The sequence below is a fragment of the Blennius ocellaris genome (genome assembly GCF_963422515.1).
Source record: "Blennius ocellaris genome assembly, chromosome: 1".
NCBI classification, from domain to species: Eukaryota; Metazoa; Chordata; class Actinopteri; order Blenniiformes; family Blenniidae; genus Blennius; species Blennius ocellaris.
Genome location: NC_137650.1, coordinates 6,501,478 through 6,519,392, shown reverse-complemented (window position 1 = coordinate 6,519,392; position 17,915 = coordinate 6,501,478). Strand labels below are relative to the sequence as shown.

Here is a 17,915-nt window from a genome sequence, read left to right as displayed (position 1 = left end):
TGTTATTTATCTATTTATTTTTAATTCTGTGCAGACCCATATCAACAACGATTTAAAGTTGTTGATATGGGTCCCAATGATCCGATTCCACTGTGAAACCAGAGAAAACGAGCGGTTGGCAGAGAGAGACATAAATCAACATGAAATTGTTTTTTATTCCCCACATGAGAGACCGAAGTTCCAAACAAACGCTGCCTTCTTCTCAGATTGCCTGTTTTAGTTTTATTCTCCCTTTCTCGCTTGTGCTTCCTCACTTCATCATCACCATCATCATCGGTCCAATTCAGCTGAGTGTACAGAAATTTTGTGCGGCAGGTGGTCAGTGTAAAATAAAGGCACCTTGTGCAGCATGTGGATCCACCGGTTGCTTTATTATAGTAGTGGGAGATAAAATAAACCACAATACATGTTGTAAGTAATTGCATATTTATTTAAATATTGGCAGACTTTTAATAATTCCACCCCAAAACAATAAAAGGAAAGAATGAGACAGCAATAGTGTGTGGTTGTTAAAACAAGTGCTGCAGTGAATCCAATGGACAGGATCATGGTGCAGTTTGCTGGAAACACATTGATTTGAGTTTTTAGGAAATGTTCTGCCTGGACAGTAATATAACGTGTTGCATGATTCAAGTGCGTAATTGTGAAAAATGTTGATGTTGTCGATGGTCACGTCAATATGGACCACAGACAGTACAGGCTACACTATAAAAAACTTAACATAAGCTGCACCCACCATGTTTGAAAAGAAAACAATATATTTGTACATATACAGTACAAACACGTGTCTATAAGTACGTGTCCACATTGTAACCGGGCATGAATTTCACTGTGGGATTGCAGGTTTTTTCTTCTTTTTTTAAAAGAAAAAACAAGCTTCAAACAACATTGCAAGCATCGTGTATTTTAACAATATAATACTAATTACTTTCGCCTTATTTAATCAATCATGATGCTTACGAATGTTGCCGTTAGATCTTTATCTGGACCTCAGTAAACATGTGATGTGTGTGTGTTAGAGGGGATGTTACTCATTTGTGAGGACCATCAGTAGAGCCAGGGGGTGACAGCAGGACCCCGGTGCAGCTGGCCCTTGGCGTAGCGCCTCTCCACTGTGATGACGGCTCGGGATCCTTCCTCACAGGAAACAACAAGCGGCGACGGTCTAAGATCTCCTTCGGGAACTAGTCGTTCACGCTGAAGCGCGTCCCTCGTAGTTCCCTGCCGCGGCTCTTCACCACTTCTTTCTGTTGGAAATGTTCAAACTTGGCGACGATGGGCCGCGGGCGCTGGTTGTCCTGTCGTCTTCCACCCAGGCGGTGGACGCGGGCGAAGGTGAATTTATTCAGGGTGTCCACAGGAAGCTTCAGGTGCTAACTACAAGCTGATGAGGATAAAATAAGATTATAGCTATCATCATTTGGATTTAACTCTCATCTGAATGTGTGGAGAAATCCAGGCACTGCTCATCATCACCTGCCCAATACAGTCCCCACAGGGAAGCATGGCGGCGGCAGCGTCACGCCGCGGGGGAGTGTTCCAGCTGCAGGCACTGGATGACTGGTTGCAATTGAAGGACGAAAGAATGTGGACCCAGAGAAATTCTGTAGGAAAACTGTGTGTGTGTGTGTGTGTGTGTGTGTGTGTGTGTGGGTGTGTGTGTGTGTGTGTGTGTGTGGGTGTGTGTGTCAACGTTGGTCAGTAAACAGCCGACAGTATTAGATCCCTCTTTATTTACATAGATTTCATTTTACATGAAACTTCAGTGTGATTATATTTAAGATGCGACTGTACATCCCTCCACAGAGCAGTAAAAACAAAGAGACGTATAAAATATGGGGTCTCCAGGAGGAGGAAGAGGATGTGGGGTCTCCAGGAGGAGGAAGAGGATGTGGGAGTCTCCAGGAGGAGGAAGAGGATGTGGGAGTCTCCAGGAGGAGGAAGAGGATGTGGGAGTCTCCAGGAGGAGGAAGAGGATGTGGGGTCTCCAGGAGGAGGAAGAGGATGTGGGAGTCTCCAGGAGGAGGAAGAGGATGTGGGGTTTCCAGGAGGAGGAAGAGGATGTGGGGTCTCCAGGAGGAGGAAGAGGATGTGGGGTCTCCAGGAGGAGGAAGAGGATGTGGGGTCTCCAGGAGGAGGAAGAGGATGTGGGAGTCTCCAGGAGGAGGAAGAGGATGTGGGGTCTCCAGGAGGAGGAAGAGGATGTGGGGTCTCCAGGAGGAGGAAGAGGATGTGGGGTCTCCAGGAGGAGGAAGAGGATGTGGGGTCTCCAGGAGGAGGAAGAGGATGTGGGAGTCTCCAGGAGGAGGAAGAGGATGTGGGGTTTCCAGGAGGAGGAAGAGGATGTGGGGTCTCCAGGAGGAGGAAGAGGATGTGGGGTCTCCAGGAGGAGGAAGAGGATGTGGGAGTCTCCAGGAGGAGGAAGAGGATGTGGGAGTCTCCAGGAGGAGGAAGAGGATGTGGGGTCTCCAGGAGGAGGAAGAGGATGTGGGAGTCTCCAGGAGGAGGAAGAGGATGTGGGGTTTCCAGGAGGAGGAAGAGGATGTGGGGTCTCCAGGAGGAGGAAGAGGATGTGGGGTCTCCAGGAGGAGGAAGAGGATGTGGGAGTCTCCAGCAGGAGGAAGAGGAGGAGCAGGAGGAAGAGGAGTAAACCTAACTGACAGAAGGAGTGACGGAGGAGTACTTCACTAACACGCTGCCTCCAGCTGACAGCGTCGCTCTAACTGGACCTCCACCACGTCATCATTAATCCCAGACCGGCCTGATCTCCGCCCAGCGTCACGGCCGCTCTTCGCCATCGATGTCTGAAGCCCGACGGCTCGTCGCCTCCTCTAGCCGTCGATGGCCTGGAGCATCTCCTCCACCTCCTGGTCCAGCTCCTTCTCCTTCTCCGACTTCACCTGGATGAAGCCGCTGTTCTCCAGCTCCTCCAGCAGCTCCTTCTCCCAGTCGGCAGACTCGTCTGAGGAAGAGGAGGAGGAGGAGATGGCAGAAACATGAGACACTATGCAGTCAGCATGTTGGGCTGCGAGTGCAGCAGATCTCAAAGGTTTCATATCTGAGGGCCAATTTAGGAAGCCAACATTAGACTGGAGGCCGCTAAAGAATAAAACCATGAGAAGCAAAAGACAAAAAAAACAAGCCATTTGCAATAATGTTAAAGTCCAGGATGCCTCTATGTTTTACATTTATTGGTCAGTAATGTGCAATAAATACGTTTTAATTAATAATAGAGCCGAAACCTGAGAAAACATTGAGGAACATTGAAAAACTCACAAAATGTAAAATGGGCTTTTCTGCCCTCTACAGTCAAATGTGGGATATAACAGTCCTGTGTGCAGGCCATTGCAGAATATATAGAAAAACTGCATTCAGAAATTCTTTTCTTTTTCCCCCCATCAACAACACGGAGCCTGGAAAAGTTCTATTTTTTAACACGGCTCCAGAGTGGGGGGGATTCTATAACGCCGCCCCGCCGTTTCCACAGACGCAGACGAAGCGTTGAAGGTTGTATTTCAGAAAGTTGTGTTTTTAGTGGCTCTCAGACACGACTGCTGGGATTGTTTACAGTATCGAGTTTCGACGCACCGTCAGCAGAAATCTCTCCGTCCTCCTGGTCCAGCAGCTGCTTCATCTCGTTCCTCAGGTCCTCCTGGTTGATGGCGGCAGAGTCGAAGTCATCGCTGATGAACTCGGAGAGTCCGGGACTCGTTGAGATCTCCTCTTCATCCTGACGTGGCTGAGAGTCACACACACACAGGAGACAAACGGAGGTTACTCTCATTTTAACGATACTGACCTGTAACTAATCTGCATGATGCGAGTCATGAGCTCATGCTGGTTCCTCACCTGCTGTATGTCTCCGATACAAACGGGTGGAGTCACTGGCCTGACGTCTGCAAACAAACAACAGGCTCACGTTCAGTCAGAGCAGCAGCCTCAGACCTCGTCTTGGAGTGAAAACAAAACTTTGGCTGCATTCTGGGTGTTTGTTTACACGTCAACGGCGCTCGGAGCCACTGAAAACGCAACTTTTCGAAAACCCTCCAAATCTCTCTCTATGGAAATGAGCAAAAGCTTTTTGTAAATGCCACAGATTTTTCTGAAATGCCGCTCCTGGTCCTGCTTCATTTCATTTTATTATTTATTTAATTCATTTAAAACAAAGCAATAACAGCATTTCATATGAATGAAAAGGAGCAGAAAGAAGTCAAACTTATGTCTGCCCCGTATCAACACAAAATCGTTTACAGTTCCAGTTCAGTTTATTTCAGTGTCACATGCAGCCGTTTTTTTTTCCAAAACATCAAACACAAAATAAATAAATCAGATTGATCTGCTACTCCGCAGTGTCGTATTTCTGTAACATTGATAATTTAACAAGTTTCTTAAACGCATCAATGGATTTAGAAGTTTTAATTTTACAATCAAGACTGTTCCACAGACCGACTCCTTCCACTGAGATCCATTTTTCCATTACGGCCGATTGAAACCTGGGTTTTGTAAAAACCTCAGTTCCTTTCAGTTCATATCTACTTTTTCTCTTGGCGAATCTGTTTTGCAATTTGTTCGGCAAAATTTCCAGATGAGCTTTAAACATGGTTTTTAGAAGGTTACACTCCACTAAGTCTTTAAATTTCAGTGTTTTTAGTTGTCTAAATAAAGGATTAGTATCCTGCTCACTTACTGCACATGCTCAGTAGCTGGACAATAAAAACAAAGTTTCCTCCGTCGTGTCATATCTCCCAGTTCACATTCCCCTGGAATTGGTAGTTTTATTTTGACAGTCACAATATTAACAACCCCTAAAGCCCAACATGCTAACTCCATTATTTTCAGTGCTCCAGCCGTTGCCGTGGAAATGGACAGTTTTCAAAATGTTGTCATTTAAACATGAAACCTTTGTGAAACGAAAACACAGAAACGCTGTGCTTTCACGCGAGACGCTGTCGTGTAAACGGAGCGTCACCCAGACCCTGAAACCTCCGTCGTTCCTCCACCGACCTGCGACGACGACGTCTTCCGGTGAAGCCTCCTTCCCTCGGTCGCCGTCCTGCTGCTGCGCTGCCAGCGCCGTGAGCTGAGCCGACTGCTTCACCAGAGACACGCGGTAGAAGTAGTTCCTCCAGAACACCTCCTCTTTCACTCTGACAACACACACACACACACATGAGCAGCAGAACAGACAGGCAGGGGTCAGAGGTCAAAGGTCAGAGCAGCACCCACTGTTTGGGGACGAGGTCGAAGCGCATGCGGTTCAGCAGCTCGTCTTCCTCCAGCATCACTGCAGCCAGCGGGTACATCTGCTCCATGTCGAAGAGGAACTGCACCCCGGCGGGGGGGTCCCGCAGGAAGTTCCTCTTGTCCTGCCCAGCACAGGTCAGAGGTCAGAGGTCAGGAGCAGACATGGTGATAGAAACAGGAAGTAGTTGGCGTGTGCACTGACTGCAGAGAGAGCCAGGATCTGCTGCTGGATCGTCTCCTCCTCGTTGTAACCCACCCACGGAGGAACTGCAGCTTCTACACAGCAAGAGAACACAGTCAAGAGTGTTTCAGATTCACTGGCTTCCCTGTTAACTGGTGACCTTTTAGCATCACCTTAATAAACCCCACAGTAATCCGTAGCCGTCCTGACGAGAGCATTTTAACAGCTTTCACAACAACGTTTTCGAGTGTCATAACTTTTGTGAGTCTTATTTTAATACATGTCATTACGAGCAGCAAGGATGGAGGCCAGAGGGAGCCGGTCACCATCTAACAGGGAATCCAGTTAATCCGAAACACTGGTACAGCGCCATAATGTTTACTGTGGATTTATCGCTATGACTCATATCGTTCAACTGGTTTCAACCAGAATCTAACCCAGAAGGAGAGACGACATTAAATGAGGAGTTTAAAATATTGTGTTTCTGAATTCGTGACTTAGTTTGTTACGATCAAGCAGCCAACGCTAGCTCCTACTAACTGTTAGGCTATTCTGATATTATACCAAATGTATTCAGTATAACAGTAAGCTTTATAAGGTTTTATCTCCCTGCGGTAGGGTTAAAGTGAATACCCTCTACTAGAGGGAAGGGTTATTTCTCCACATGATGTCATGAAGGGAAAATCACTGATAGCTAAGAGGAGGAGCAAGCGAGGGAGACGACAGACTCCCTTCATACTCAGGCTGTGAAGATGAAGACTCTACATCAGTTTTCATCATGTTTTGATAGAATTCTAGATCTCTGTGTATATCTGAGTCAGGACAGTGAAAAGGTTCCATGTATCTATTGTGCCTGACTTCTTACCCGACTTCTTTGCCTTCTTCTCTTGGACAAACTTCTCTTGCTCCTTCTGGAAGTCTCCGAGAAACGTCTGCAGACACACACACACGCTAAAGGAGTAAAGTTCAAATGTCAAGGTGTGTCGTGCAGAGAGCTACTCGCCTTGTCGATGATGCCGTCGATGTTTCCCTCCTCCACCGTCTTCTTGATGGTCTGCGCCGTCTCCACCATCGACTCGGAGATCTTCTTGGTGGCGTTGGAGGCGAAGCTGAAGATGTAGTCTGGAGAGGAAATGTTCATCTCGGCATCACAGTGTGGAAACGTAAGGCAGCCTCTTTCATGTTCGTCGGGCTAATGCAGCTTTGTAGAGCAGAAAGTAAATCTATTCAGATTCACTGAGGACATATTTGAAGGAAAGCTTCTGCTGAGAAGCGACTGAGAGAGTTTTACATACCCAATGAGCAAAATTCACTCAATCTTTTAGATTCCATAAAACAGGATATTGTTGATGTAGTTTTTTTGGGATAAATTAGGGTGAAAAGTTTACAGGACATTTTTTTCTGATGAATTTGGTAAAATTGTCCCGGAGTTTCTTGTATTTCTGGTGATTGTTACGCATGTAACGATATAAAGAAACATATAAATGTCTCTGTTTGATACCACTTCTGTTAAACTGATAAAAATGACAAACCTTTTCATCACTTATGGGATACAATTGCTTCAAGATGTTAAAGATACGTCTGTGGATGTGCTGGAAGTTTCTACCAGCTGTTCTGGATTGAACTATTATGAACCAATTATAAAGTCTATTGGAGAAAAACAAAATACCGTGTGTGTGTGTGTGTGTGTGCTGAAAAGGTACATTTATGTGCAGCGACATTTGATGAAACCGTTTCTTGATAACCTTAATACAGAAATTTGACTGGATATTTTTATATTGGATATGTTTATTTTCCAATAAGATGTAACATAATACCATGCTATTTTTGTATATTCTAGCTCAAATGTCAAATGGGTTTTAATGAAAATGTGAAGAAATGTTGAGTGTTTTAATGAGGAAGTGATGATATAATTGGAGTTTCAATGCTTATGGGATGATAAAATGAGAGTTTGACGGAAGAAGTGGTGATATGATGAGAGTTTTAATGAAAAAGTGATAGAAATTTGTGTTTTAATGAGGTGATGACATAATGAGAGTTCTAATGATTATAGGATGATGAAATAAGTTTGAATGACGATAACGAGAGTGTTTAATTAAGAAGCGATAACATAGCAAGAGTTTTAATGAAGAAGTGATGATATAATGACAGTTTTCATTTTTAGGATTGTTGGGTTTCGTGTTCTCACGAGAAGCTGTCGGACTGGATCTTCAGACTTCCAGGAGCCTTGAGGCAGCAGGCTTGAGTTATAACGTGTGCTATGTTATGTGTCCTCACCTCCCAGCCCTCTGTCCAGTCCGCTGTCTTTGTCTTCGTCCTCCTCTTTCTCTTCCTTCTCTCCGTCCTGCTGTTTGTTTACCTCGTTTTGAGCCTCCACCACTGTTTCCACGGGTTTCTCGCCTAACTCCTCCGTGTCATCCGACTTGTTCGGCTCCGATGGGCTCTCCAGACCCAGCCACGACCCGAACCCCCGGAACATGGCGCTTAAGACCTACTTCTGGGACCAAAAACAAGAAGAAAACACACAAAAATCTGCTCAGAGGAGGAAGAACCTGCTCTGACGTCGTTTCTTCTTCTACGGTTCGTGCTTGTTCCACTTCTTCTTCTTCTTCCTGTTTTGCGGCAGGCTGTACGCCTCGCGGTGTAATGCTGCCCTCCACCGTCCAAACAAGATATTACTCCACCAGCTCAAATCCTCTGGTATAACCGAGAGGAATGGAAGAATTTTAACACTGCCTCCTAAAGAGACTCTAAAGCTGTTTTCAAGGAAGTTTCTACAGCCTCTCCCTGTCTGCCCCAGAGGAAGCCCCGGCCAGCCACACAGTAAAGAGGTGTTGCTGTCCTCCAATTCCTGAAGGAGCAGGCGGAGAGAGAGGAGGGAAGGGAGAGACAGGCCATGGCCAGGGCTCAGGAGAGAGAGAGAGGGCAGCTGACCAAATATATCTCTCTGTTTGAAAAATTTGTTAATGAATTTTGATTTATGAACTCCAACCGAGGCAATTTGTTCTAGAAAGAAATTGTGTATTGGTTAAACTAAAACATATTAAATCAGATATTTTACTGCCCTATACAATTATGTACAGTTATATGATTTTTATTTGTCAAAACAAGAAGTACAATATGGCAAAAGATGAACAACAATAATATTTACACCCGTCTATCTATCTCCATCTATCTACATATATATACAATACTGTCTACGACTTCTTCCAGTCTCGATGTAGTCCTGCGCTTTGAGAAATGGGCAGCGAGTCTCGCTCACCTGGGTTGTTTCCGTCCTCCGTCCCCGGACCACCCTCCGCCTCAATAATGTCACCTGCTGCAGCACAGATGTTGTGGAGGATGCAGCAGGCAGCAACAACCTTCGGCACAAAATCTATATAGATTTCCAGGGCTCTCAGGAAAATAGAGCGCCAGTGGGTTTTGAAAACTCCAAAGGTGCGCTCTATTATATTTCTCCCTGTGGTGTGGTGTGTGTTGCTTCAACCTGTCAATCGCAATTCACATGGAAAACATTTGATATATTATGATGTAATCATGGTAAGCAGTAATACACACACACACACACACACACACACACACACACACACACACACACACACACACACACACACACACACACACACACACACACACACACACACACACACACACACACACACACACACACACACATATAGCTTAACAGTGGGGAAACTCAGCAAATTGGTCTTCTAATATGCTCAGTCCTTCAAAGCCTGAAGTCTCATAACTCCTCAAGATAAGATTTTCTGTTTGAAGTATTATTATCATATTCAGGACTTGTTCAACGTGGTGTGCATACTACCTTTATGTGAGTACCAGGGCATGCAGGCCCGATGGGGAATGAGGCAGGAGATAAGTGAGAAAGGAACGAGTTCACCAATTTACAATTAATAGTGTTTTCCAAAATCTCTGATCACGTTCCTCGCACAAACGGGGTCAATACATAGGATACAGTACAGTTACGCTGTTGACACTCCTGACCGTTAGGGGGCGGTAATGCTCCATTTAATGGTTACCAACCGCCGTTTTAATACGGCGAAGAAGAAGTAGAAGAAGCAGGGAAGAGGAAGAAGAAGAAGAGGGAGAAACGCGAGAGCGGTGGACTCATACCAGGTAGCTTCAGGTTTGTTTACTTTCTTAAAACCGTCACAGACAGTTTATTTAACGACCTGAGCCGTCATGTTATTAATAATCTACCACAAAACTCCTCGATGTTCCTCTTCAGTACAGTTTAAAACGTCCCGGCTGCAGAGAAGCGTTAGGGTTAGACCGATCGTGAGCAGACACTTTACACCAGGCTCCTTGTAATAAAAAAAAAGCATTTAAATTGAGTAGAACGTAAACATTTTTTTTTTCTAAAGACTGAAAGAAAAGTAATCCCAGTTTGTCATAAATCCTTAAATCCCGGTGTGTTCGGACTTACGGAAGCGAAGTGTTTATAAAAAGTGAAAGTAATTTTCTTGAGTTTGTTTGTGCTGATCAAGATAAGAGTCTGACTTGACACCAAAACAAGTTTGCCGTTTATTGTTGAAAAAACAGGATTTCGATATTTTGAAGGATATTTCCTTGAACCTGTCCTTTTTTTCCAGGTGAAAAATGAAGATTTTGATGGTGTTTGATTTTGACCACACTGTGGTTGACGACAACAGTGACACCTGGGTGATCAGGTGGGTAATCCACACAACCTGGTAATCCACACGATCTAGTAATCCACACAACCTGGTAATCCACACGATCTAGTAATCCACACGATCTAGTAATCCACACAACCTGGTAATCCACACGATCTAGTAATCCACACAACCTGGTAATCCACACAACCTGGTAATCCACACGATCTAGTAATCCACACGATCCAGTAATCCACACAACCTGGTAATCCACACAACCTGGTAATCCACACGATCTAGTAATCCACACAACCTGGTAATCCACACGATCTAGTAATCCACACGATCCAGTAATCCACACAACCTGGTAATCCACACGATCTAGTAATCCACACAACCTGGTAATCCACACAACCTGGTAATCCACACGATCTAGTAATCCACACAACCTGGTAATCCACACGATCTAGTAATCCACACGATCTAGTAATCCACACAACCTGGTAATCCACATGATCTAGTAATCCACACAACCTGGTAATCCACACAACCTGTTAATCCACACAATATTGTAATCCACATAACCCGGTAATCCACAAAATCGAGTAATCCACACAACCAGGTAATCCACACAGCCAGATGTATGGAGACTTTGTAAAAAGGTCACAATGGAAAACGATTGAAACTCAGTGGGTTTTAAAAATGACATAATTGCAAAGTTGTTCATTCTGAACTCCTTCTGGTTCACCTTCAGATTCATGCGGGTCAGTAATTAAGGTAAGACAGGAAGTCGAGGTTTCTGGTAGAAAACCAGCTCACAGAGGGAAGCATGAGCACCAGATCCAACTGTTTTGTTGCCATGAGGTGTGACTTTGAACCATTAACCCAGCGAGCGTCAGCGCTTTGCTTCTCTCGGTTCCACCTTTCAGTCCATTTCACTTTATGCAGGCCTTTAAACCTTAAGCTAGAAATCCTGACACTTGTCAGCCCAAGCAGTGGACAGTTGGACTGTACAATATTCGTTATGAGAGAAAGTTGTCCAGCACAGTGATAGCGATTCAATTTGTACGTCGTGCAAATGATTCTAAATGACAAAGTTGCAGATGTAAGCTCCGTTTATGAAAGAACATTTTCAAGTGAAGATGTAAAAGGTTAGTAACATTGTGGGTGTACGTTTACGGTGCTTGGAGTCACTGAAAACAACTTTTTGAAAATGCTTCTGCTCTGTCTCTGTACAAACCGGGGAAAACACAACTTTTATGAAATGCTGCCACTGCTCATGAGCACCATGGCCGTAGTACATAGTTCTCTGATAAAGTGAACATTTACAACACCATCATCTGTATGGGACAGACATTTTATTTGATCACTAACAATCGATACTGGGTTGACCAAAACGACAGAGAAAGAGATTTTAAAGGAGATTTGATGTTTACAGCGTACTTTTCTCTGTTTACATGGGTGATTTTATTACATTAAAACAGCTCCCACTAATGGCCCAACATGCTAGCTACAACATTAACTTCGCCAGCAGACGTTCGGGCAAAGGTTATGTTTTTGTCAGTATTTATTTATTTATTTATTTATTTATTTAACCTACTTTTCACAACAAATATTGACCCGAATGGCATGAACTCTTCAGGGTTGATTTGTCATCATCAAAAAAACCAACCCATTATATTTTGCGATCAAACAGATCCTGGAGAGGTAAGATGTTTACTCCATTGTGGACACACTGGAGCTCCGTGGTGAGCTGTCAGTCAGGGCTACAACATAGAAGCTGCCATTAGCCACCTGCTAGCACACTGCTAACTTGGCTCTGTTAGCCACCTGCTAGCACACTGCTAACTTAGTTCAGTTAGCCACCTGCTAGCACACTGCTAACTCAGTTCAGTTAGCCACCTGCTAGCACACTGCTAACTTAGTTCAGTTAGCCACCTGCTAGCACACTGCTAACTCAGTTCAGTTAGCCACCTGCTAGCACACTGCTAACTCAGTTCAGTTAGCCACCTGCTAGCACACTGCTAACTCAGTTCAGTTTGCCATTGGCGAGCACACTGCTAACTCCGCTCAGTTAGCCACCTGCTAGCACACTGCCAACTCCGCTCAGTTAGCCCCCTGTTGGTGAAGGTCTGTGCTCTAGCGAGTGCCGTTGTCGTTTTGAATATGTTATCTAAATGCAAAACGCTTCTGCAATGAAAATGCAAGAACGACACACTTCCACGTGAAACATCATGTAAACAGAGTTGTAACCTGAAGGCAGCACATCCAGACGGCGTAGGACAGGTCGCCAACTGCCATGTGAGCCCTGTGGCCTTCAGTGTCATTAATTTGTTGTGTAGATCCTGATTATTTAACGTTGAGTGAATAACTGACGCTCTCTGTAGCAGTGAGGTGTAAAAGTGAAGGACGGTCGTCGGCAGTGTTCCTCCACACGTCTGCTGATTGGTCAGTGGCGATCGTCACTCTCAACAAGCTCGCAATATTAAAACATGTCACCTGCCGTAAACCCTCCTGTCATTGTTTACATATGCCGCTTTGCGCTCACTGGTTGAGATGTTAAATGGGTTTATTGAATTGTGGCGCTCCTCCCAGTCACAGGACTGGTGTAGGAGGAGGTCTCACCAATCTGAAGGCTGGATTGAACAATAACGCCTGTGGTGTTTTGAGATGGAGCCTCCGTCATTCTTCTGTTGGCTTTGATTATTCTGACAGACCAAAACCTCAATAGGAATAATGACGTGTCTAAAAACACTGTTATTGTGATATCAGACACTTTTAGGAAGCTTAATAGATCCTCACGACCCACGAACTAGTTTGCACATTATATCCAAAGTTTATCACAGTTTTAGTCTTTTTTAGGTTTGTTTATTGCACAGATTAATGTTACTAAAACCAAAAATTAAAAAGGTATTGTCTGTGTGCAAAAGTCAATGCGCCCACTGTGTTGGTCAAACCGTTTGGATTTAAATCAACTGCTGATCAAAGAAAGAGGTCAGCCACAACTTCCATTGTATTTATACACTTTACCTCAGCAGTGCCTCTCCTGGATGCCAGTGGTACTGCAACATGAGGGTAGAACTCAATAGGTTATGACTGTAAGAAGCTTTACTGCAAAGCCATGAAGTTAGAACTGAGGATCATTAGATATTTAAAATGGAGAAGCATAAAGCTTTCTATTGCAAATGGTTCCCACATTCATAATTTACACAACAACATTTCCAAATGACAACAATGCTCAGAGCGGCTGAAAACACTGGTTTCATTACAAAACGACCAACAGCGCTAACTTATAGGCGGGCGTGTTAACTACACCACTTTCAATGTTGCCGTGTAAACTTCTCTGAGACAAAAATGCAAAAACGCTGCGTGATAACTTGAAATGTAAAAACAGTCTTATGATGTGAAGCTTGCCATTTCTTTGTAAACTTCACCTCGAGGCGACTGCAGAGTTTCTTCTCACACTTTAGAGAACAAAGTAAAAAGTGAAGAGGAGGCCTGTCTGTGTTTGTTTGTTGTGTACACTGACATGATTTATATAAAATATGAAGCAATTCCAAATTGGCCGGTCGGAGGACTTCAGCTAATTTCACACTGAATGACCCTAATGGGGTTTTTTTTTTTTTTTTTAATCCAACAGACTCTAAAGCCAGCAGCGCTTCATGTTGCTGTTTACCTGAATCCAGACGACACAAAACAGATTAGAGCAAGTCTGTCCTCGAGTATTTATTACTGCAGGGAATTGGGAAGAAAGTAAAACCTGTGAAAATATAACTTTGGATTGTCTTTTCAATCAAATGTGTGATTTCCTCATTGAGCATTTTGACCCATTCTTTCATTTCCCTTCACCGAGGAGCTCAGAGTCGCTGCAGAGAGCTTCATATTTGGCAATAAACATGTCACTTTATCCTCAGATGCCTCCCGAGTCAGACTCTTCCCGACTCGGTGAGGAAATCGTACAGAAAAGGCCACTGGACGGAGTTTATGGGCCGAGTGATGAAGCACATCGGTGAGGATGTTATGATTCTGTTCCCTCCTGTACCTGCTGGAAAAGTTACTCAGCTTTCAGAACAGATTATCTGAAAATTCTAATTAAATCCACAGCAATGAACTCAAATGTCATTATCAGGTCTCACCTTTCAGGGAGTTCCTCCCGGAGTTCCCAGGTACTCCAACACTTCCCTGAACTTTGCTGTAAAGAGGTCCTTTTGATCGTTAATGGTCAATCTTGGTCTTTCCAAAGAAATGTAGTCCGACATCAAAGACCTACAAAGATGCATTGAAGGAGGTTCATCTCCGACCCAAGTGTTCTTACATGACCTCAATGTTTCCGGGATGCATCCCAATAGACATAATAGTGGATGAGGCTGTAATTGCTGCTTGATTACCACACTAATGTCAGCACATACTGTTTAGCAAAAATAATTTAATTTTTTTTCACATTCCCAGAGGCCGTGAAATCTTGTTCCTAAAGTATTCTTACATTTTGGGCAGCTTGGAGAGACTCCTGCTGTAGATTCACTGCTCACATGTGGAGATATGTAGACCTTTTGTAAGAAGTTATACTGCATTTCTCTGAATCGGTTTCATTTGGATATTTTCTAAGGTAGAAGTAAAGTTTTGTCCCATATTTCTGCATCTATTGTTTTCAACTGGGTTTCCCATGATTTCTGTCAGAATGTTAATCTGTCTATATTTAGCTGTTGCATCTTGGAATCAAATTTGGTGACAAAGTGACCTTGTTTAAAACTATATCATATATTTTTTTTTTTACAATATGTTAAAGTCTTCTGAATAATTGAGAGCATACATTTTTGTAAGTATGTAGTATCTGACCTGAAGGTATTTGTAAAATTCTTCTCTTTGTAGTTTGCATGTAGTTTGCAAGGACCCAAATGTTTTTTAAATTTTCCTCACATCCCAAAGGTTAATGTTAGATTCAATGTCCTCTTGGTTAAATCAGGATTATCAGTCATTGTTAAACAACTCCGTCTATGTTTAGACCCAAGTCATTTCCTCAAAAGTCGGCCATTTTTAGAAATATGAAGGACTTTGGTCAAAATGTAAACATTACATAATATGTAAACATATTATTCACTCTGATTTCTAGACTATAAGCTGTTGCTTTGAACCCTGTGGCTTAAACAATGACGTGGCTAATTTATGGATTTTTACGGGTTAAAGAGCTTCATGTCAGCGATACATGGGTGATGCACTCAGGTGCATCACGTGACTCCAACTTTTCTTTTTTCTTTAAAAATTTGGTGGGTGCGGCTAATATTCAGGTGCGCTCAATCGTCCGAAAATGACGATGCTGCTGTCGTCTGTTGCAGGAGAGCAGGAGGTCGGCGCCGAAAGCGTCCGCTCGGTGATGGAGACCATCCCCTACACGGCCGGGATGACGGATCTGCTCCGGTTCATCTCGGAGAATAAAGCCAGGGTGGACTGCATCGTCGTGTCCGACGCCAACACCTTGTTCATCGACTGGATCCTGCAGGCGAAGGGCCTCCGGGACGCCGTGGACCGCATCTTCTCCAACCCCGCCCGCTTCAACGAGCGCGGGCACATGGAGGTGAGCGGCCACCACCAACACGCCTGCCGGCGTTGCCCCGTCAACATGTGCAAGAGGGAAGTCCTGGAGCAGTACCTGAGCAAGCAGAGCGGCGGCGGCGTGCAGTACCGGCGCGTGGTGTACGTGGGGGACGGCGGGAACGACCTCTGCCCGGCGCTCTGCCTGCGAGCGCAGGACATGGTGATGCCGCGGGCGGGGTTCAGCCTGGAGGAGCTGCTGCCGGCGGAGGAAGGCGTCCTGGCCAGAGTGTCGGCGTGGAGCAGCGGCGCCGACGTCCTGCAGGAGCTGCAGAGCAGCCTCCAGGCGTGACGCCTGGCCTCGCCCAAGCAACACACATCTTCGCGCTACAGTGTTTATCATTTTAAAGTTTTAAAAACTTGTGATCGTAAAAATGGCTCATTAATTTATTAACTTGCAGGGAACATCAGCCACCAGGAGTTGTGGACGCAAAGGAGATGTAATAATGTTTTAACCACTAGGTGGTGCCATTCTTCAGAAACTTGAATTCTTGTTTTGAATAGCTTCAGTTTGCTGAATTGATTGCAGGATTTCTAGAGATATGAAGATTATAAAAGAGCGAGAGCTTTGTACGTTTGCTGATTGCGGCCCACGAGCATTGGCTATCGGCTGTTCGCTATCAAAACAAATCCTGGAACTCTGTTTTTCCCTCAATGCACTGCAGACATTATCTGATAACTGCAGTTATCATTATGAAAATATGTTTTCACCAGCTGCTTTAGCGGGGTTCTCCTTCATATCTGTAGAAAAGCTGACGGGTTTTTGATCAAATATTTCAGTAAATGAGGATGATTTTATTATATTGCGTTCTAACTCCTGATAGCTGGTGTTGATAGAGTTGATGATGAATGTATTCCTTCAGTTTACATTTGTACAAATTGTTGGTGCTCGATTGTAACTGAGTTTAAGGGAATTCCTTTTTTTTCTTCTCTCCACCAAATCACATTTGCTCTTAAAACTCTGTGTGCTCACTCAGTTCACCTTCTCTTAAAATCAAACTTTCTTTACGAATCACTGTTTGCTCACACAATGACGACGTCACAAAATTAATAACTAAAACTGCCCGGTTTGAGACAGCTTCCATAGTTTCCATACTTTTTCTCCTTGTGTGTGAGCAGATGAGGTTTCAGTGTTTACTAAACGGGGTCATATTATGCAAAATTGACTTTCAACTGGTTTTCCAACAGTACTAATCGTCTCCATACCTGGACCGATGCCCCAGAACTGAAGAAAGAGTGTCCTCTCTCTCCCTGGCTTGTTCCAGGTTTTAAAAAGTGTGTTGCTCCAACCAGCCAATCAGAAATCAAACCCTATATAGTGTCATCGGGGGTTTAGCCAATCACAATCAAGGTAGGCTCCTCCCTTTGACTCCTCCCACAATTAGACAGCTCTGCTCTGGCACATGGCACCACTGTACCATTTAATTTCATGGAGAATTATTTTTTTGTCTATTTAGAAATATTAGATACAGGAAAAAAGTGAAATTTCTTAAAAAAAATAAATAAATAAAAAAAAAAAGGCTCCTGCTCTTAAATGATCAAATCAAACAGGAAAAACATTCTGAAAAAGTATGCGAAGAGGCCAAGTGTTGATTTAGTATTTATTTTCAATAACTTCCCCCGAGGATTAATAAAGTATGTCTATTCTATTCTATTCTGTTTTATAATTGTTTGGTAGGTTTGTTTTCAATCCAGTGTCCTGTCCAGTGGGATCTGTGCGTTTTACGTCTCAGGTTTGTTTTTGGAGTCACATGTTGAAACAAGTTTAATTATTGTTCTGACTTGAATATAATTGTAAAATATTCTAAACCTGAAGAGTCCAGGTGTGTTTTTAACAAGTTCAACCAAGCCAGTGCAGTGGAATAAAATGAATACCCTCAACTTTTCATGCAAACTCATGTTGGGTGTAACGTTTGTCTAAACATGGTGAAACTGTGATCAAACTATTTAATTACAATAAAATAATAAAAAAATTTGATTTTGGAGATCATGTCTGTGCTTATGTTTGTTTTTTGCATTAGAGAGAATCTCCTAAATGCGATGCAATCAAACAGCAGTTTGATAATCCCGTCGTTATAATATCAAAAATGAGCTTGGAGAACAGAGAAGTGGTGAAAAGCTTTGAAAAAGACACTGAAAAGGAGTTTTCTTCTCAAATATATTGATGGCCTTGAATTCTGTGCAATCTCCTCCAGTAACTACAAGCTACCATGGTAATCTTGCTGGCAATTAAAATTAATTACTGTAATCGATATTTAAAGCTTAAC

At 43.6% G+C, this 17,915-nt stretch overlaps 2 protein-coding genes across 3 annotated transcripts; one reads left to right on the top strand and one right to left on the bottom strand.

Annotated features, from left to right (window-relative positions):
- Positions 1-2,050: 2,050 nt before the first annotated feature.
- Positions 2,051-7,992, bottom strand: syap1 (synapse associated protein 1). Its single transcript, XM_080501541.1, has 9 exons — positions 7,703-7,992; positions 6,429-6,547; positions 6,291-6,357; positions 5,447-5,520; positions 5,227-5,366; positions 5,005-5,147; positions 3,850-3,896; positions 3,589-3,739; positions 2,051-2,962 (listed from the first exon to the last, which is right to left on the bottom strand). The coding sequence occupies exons 1-9, from the start codon at positions 7,902-7,904 to the stop codon at positions 2,832-2,834; spliced, it is 1,074 nt and encodes a 357-aa protein (XP_080357667.1). The 5' UTR covers positions 7,905-7,992; the 3' UTR covers positions 2,051-2,831.
- Positions 7,993-9,482: 1,490 nt separating this feature from the next.
- On the top strand, positions 9,483-17,579 carry phospho2 (phosphatase, orphan 2). 2 transcript variants are annotated; one of them, XM_080499966.1, is made up of 4 exons: positions 9,483-9,562; positions 10,039-10,116; positions 13,974-14,068; positions 15,393-17,579. In XM_080499966.1, the coding sequence occupies exons 2-4, from the start codon at positions 10,046-10,048 to the stop codon at positions 15,938-15,940; spliced, it is 714 nt and encodes a 237-aa protein (XP_080356092.1). In that variant the 5' UTR covers positions 9,483-9,562; positions 10,039-10,045; the 3' UTR covers positions 15,941-17,579. The 2 variants fall into 2 exon arrangements, with proteins under 2 accessions (XP_080356092.1, XP_080356093.1); XM_080499967.1 differs by having other exon boundaries at positions 9,522-9,572.
- Positions 17,580-17,915: the final 336 nt, after the last annotated feature.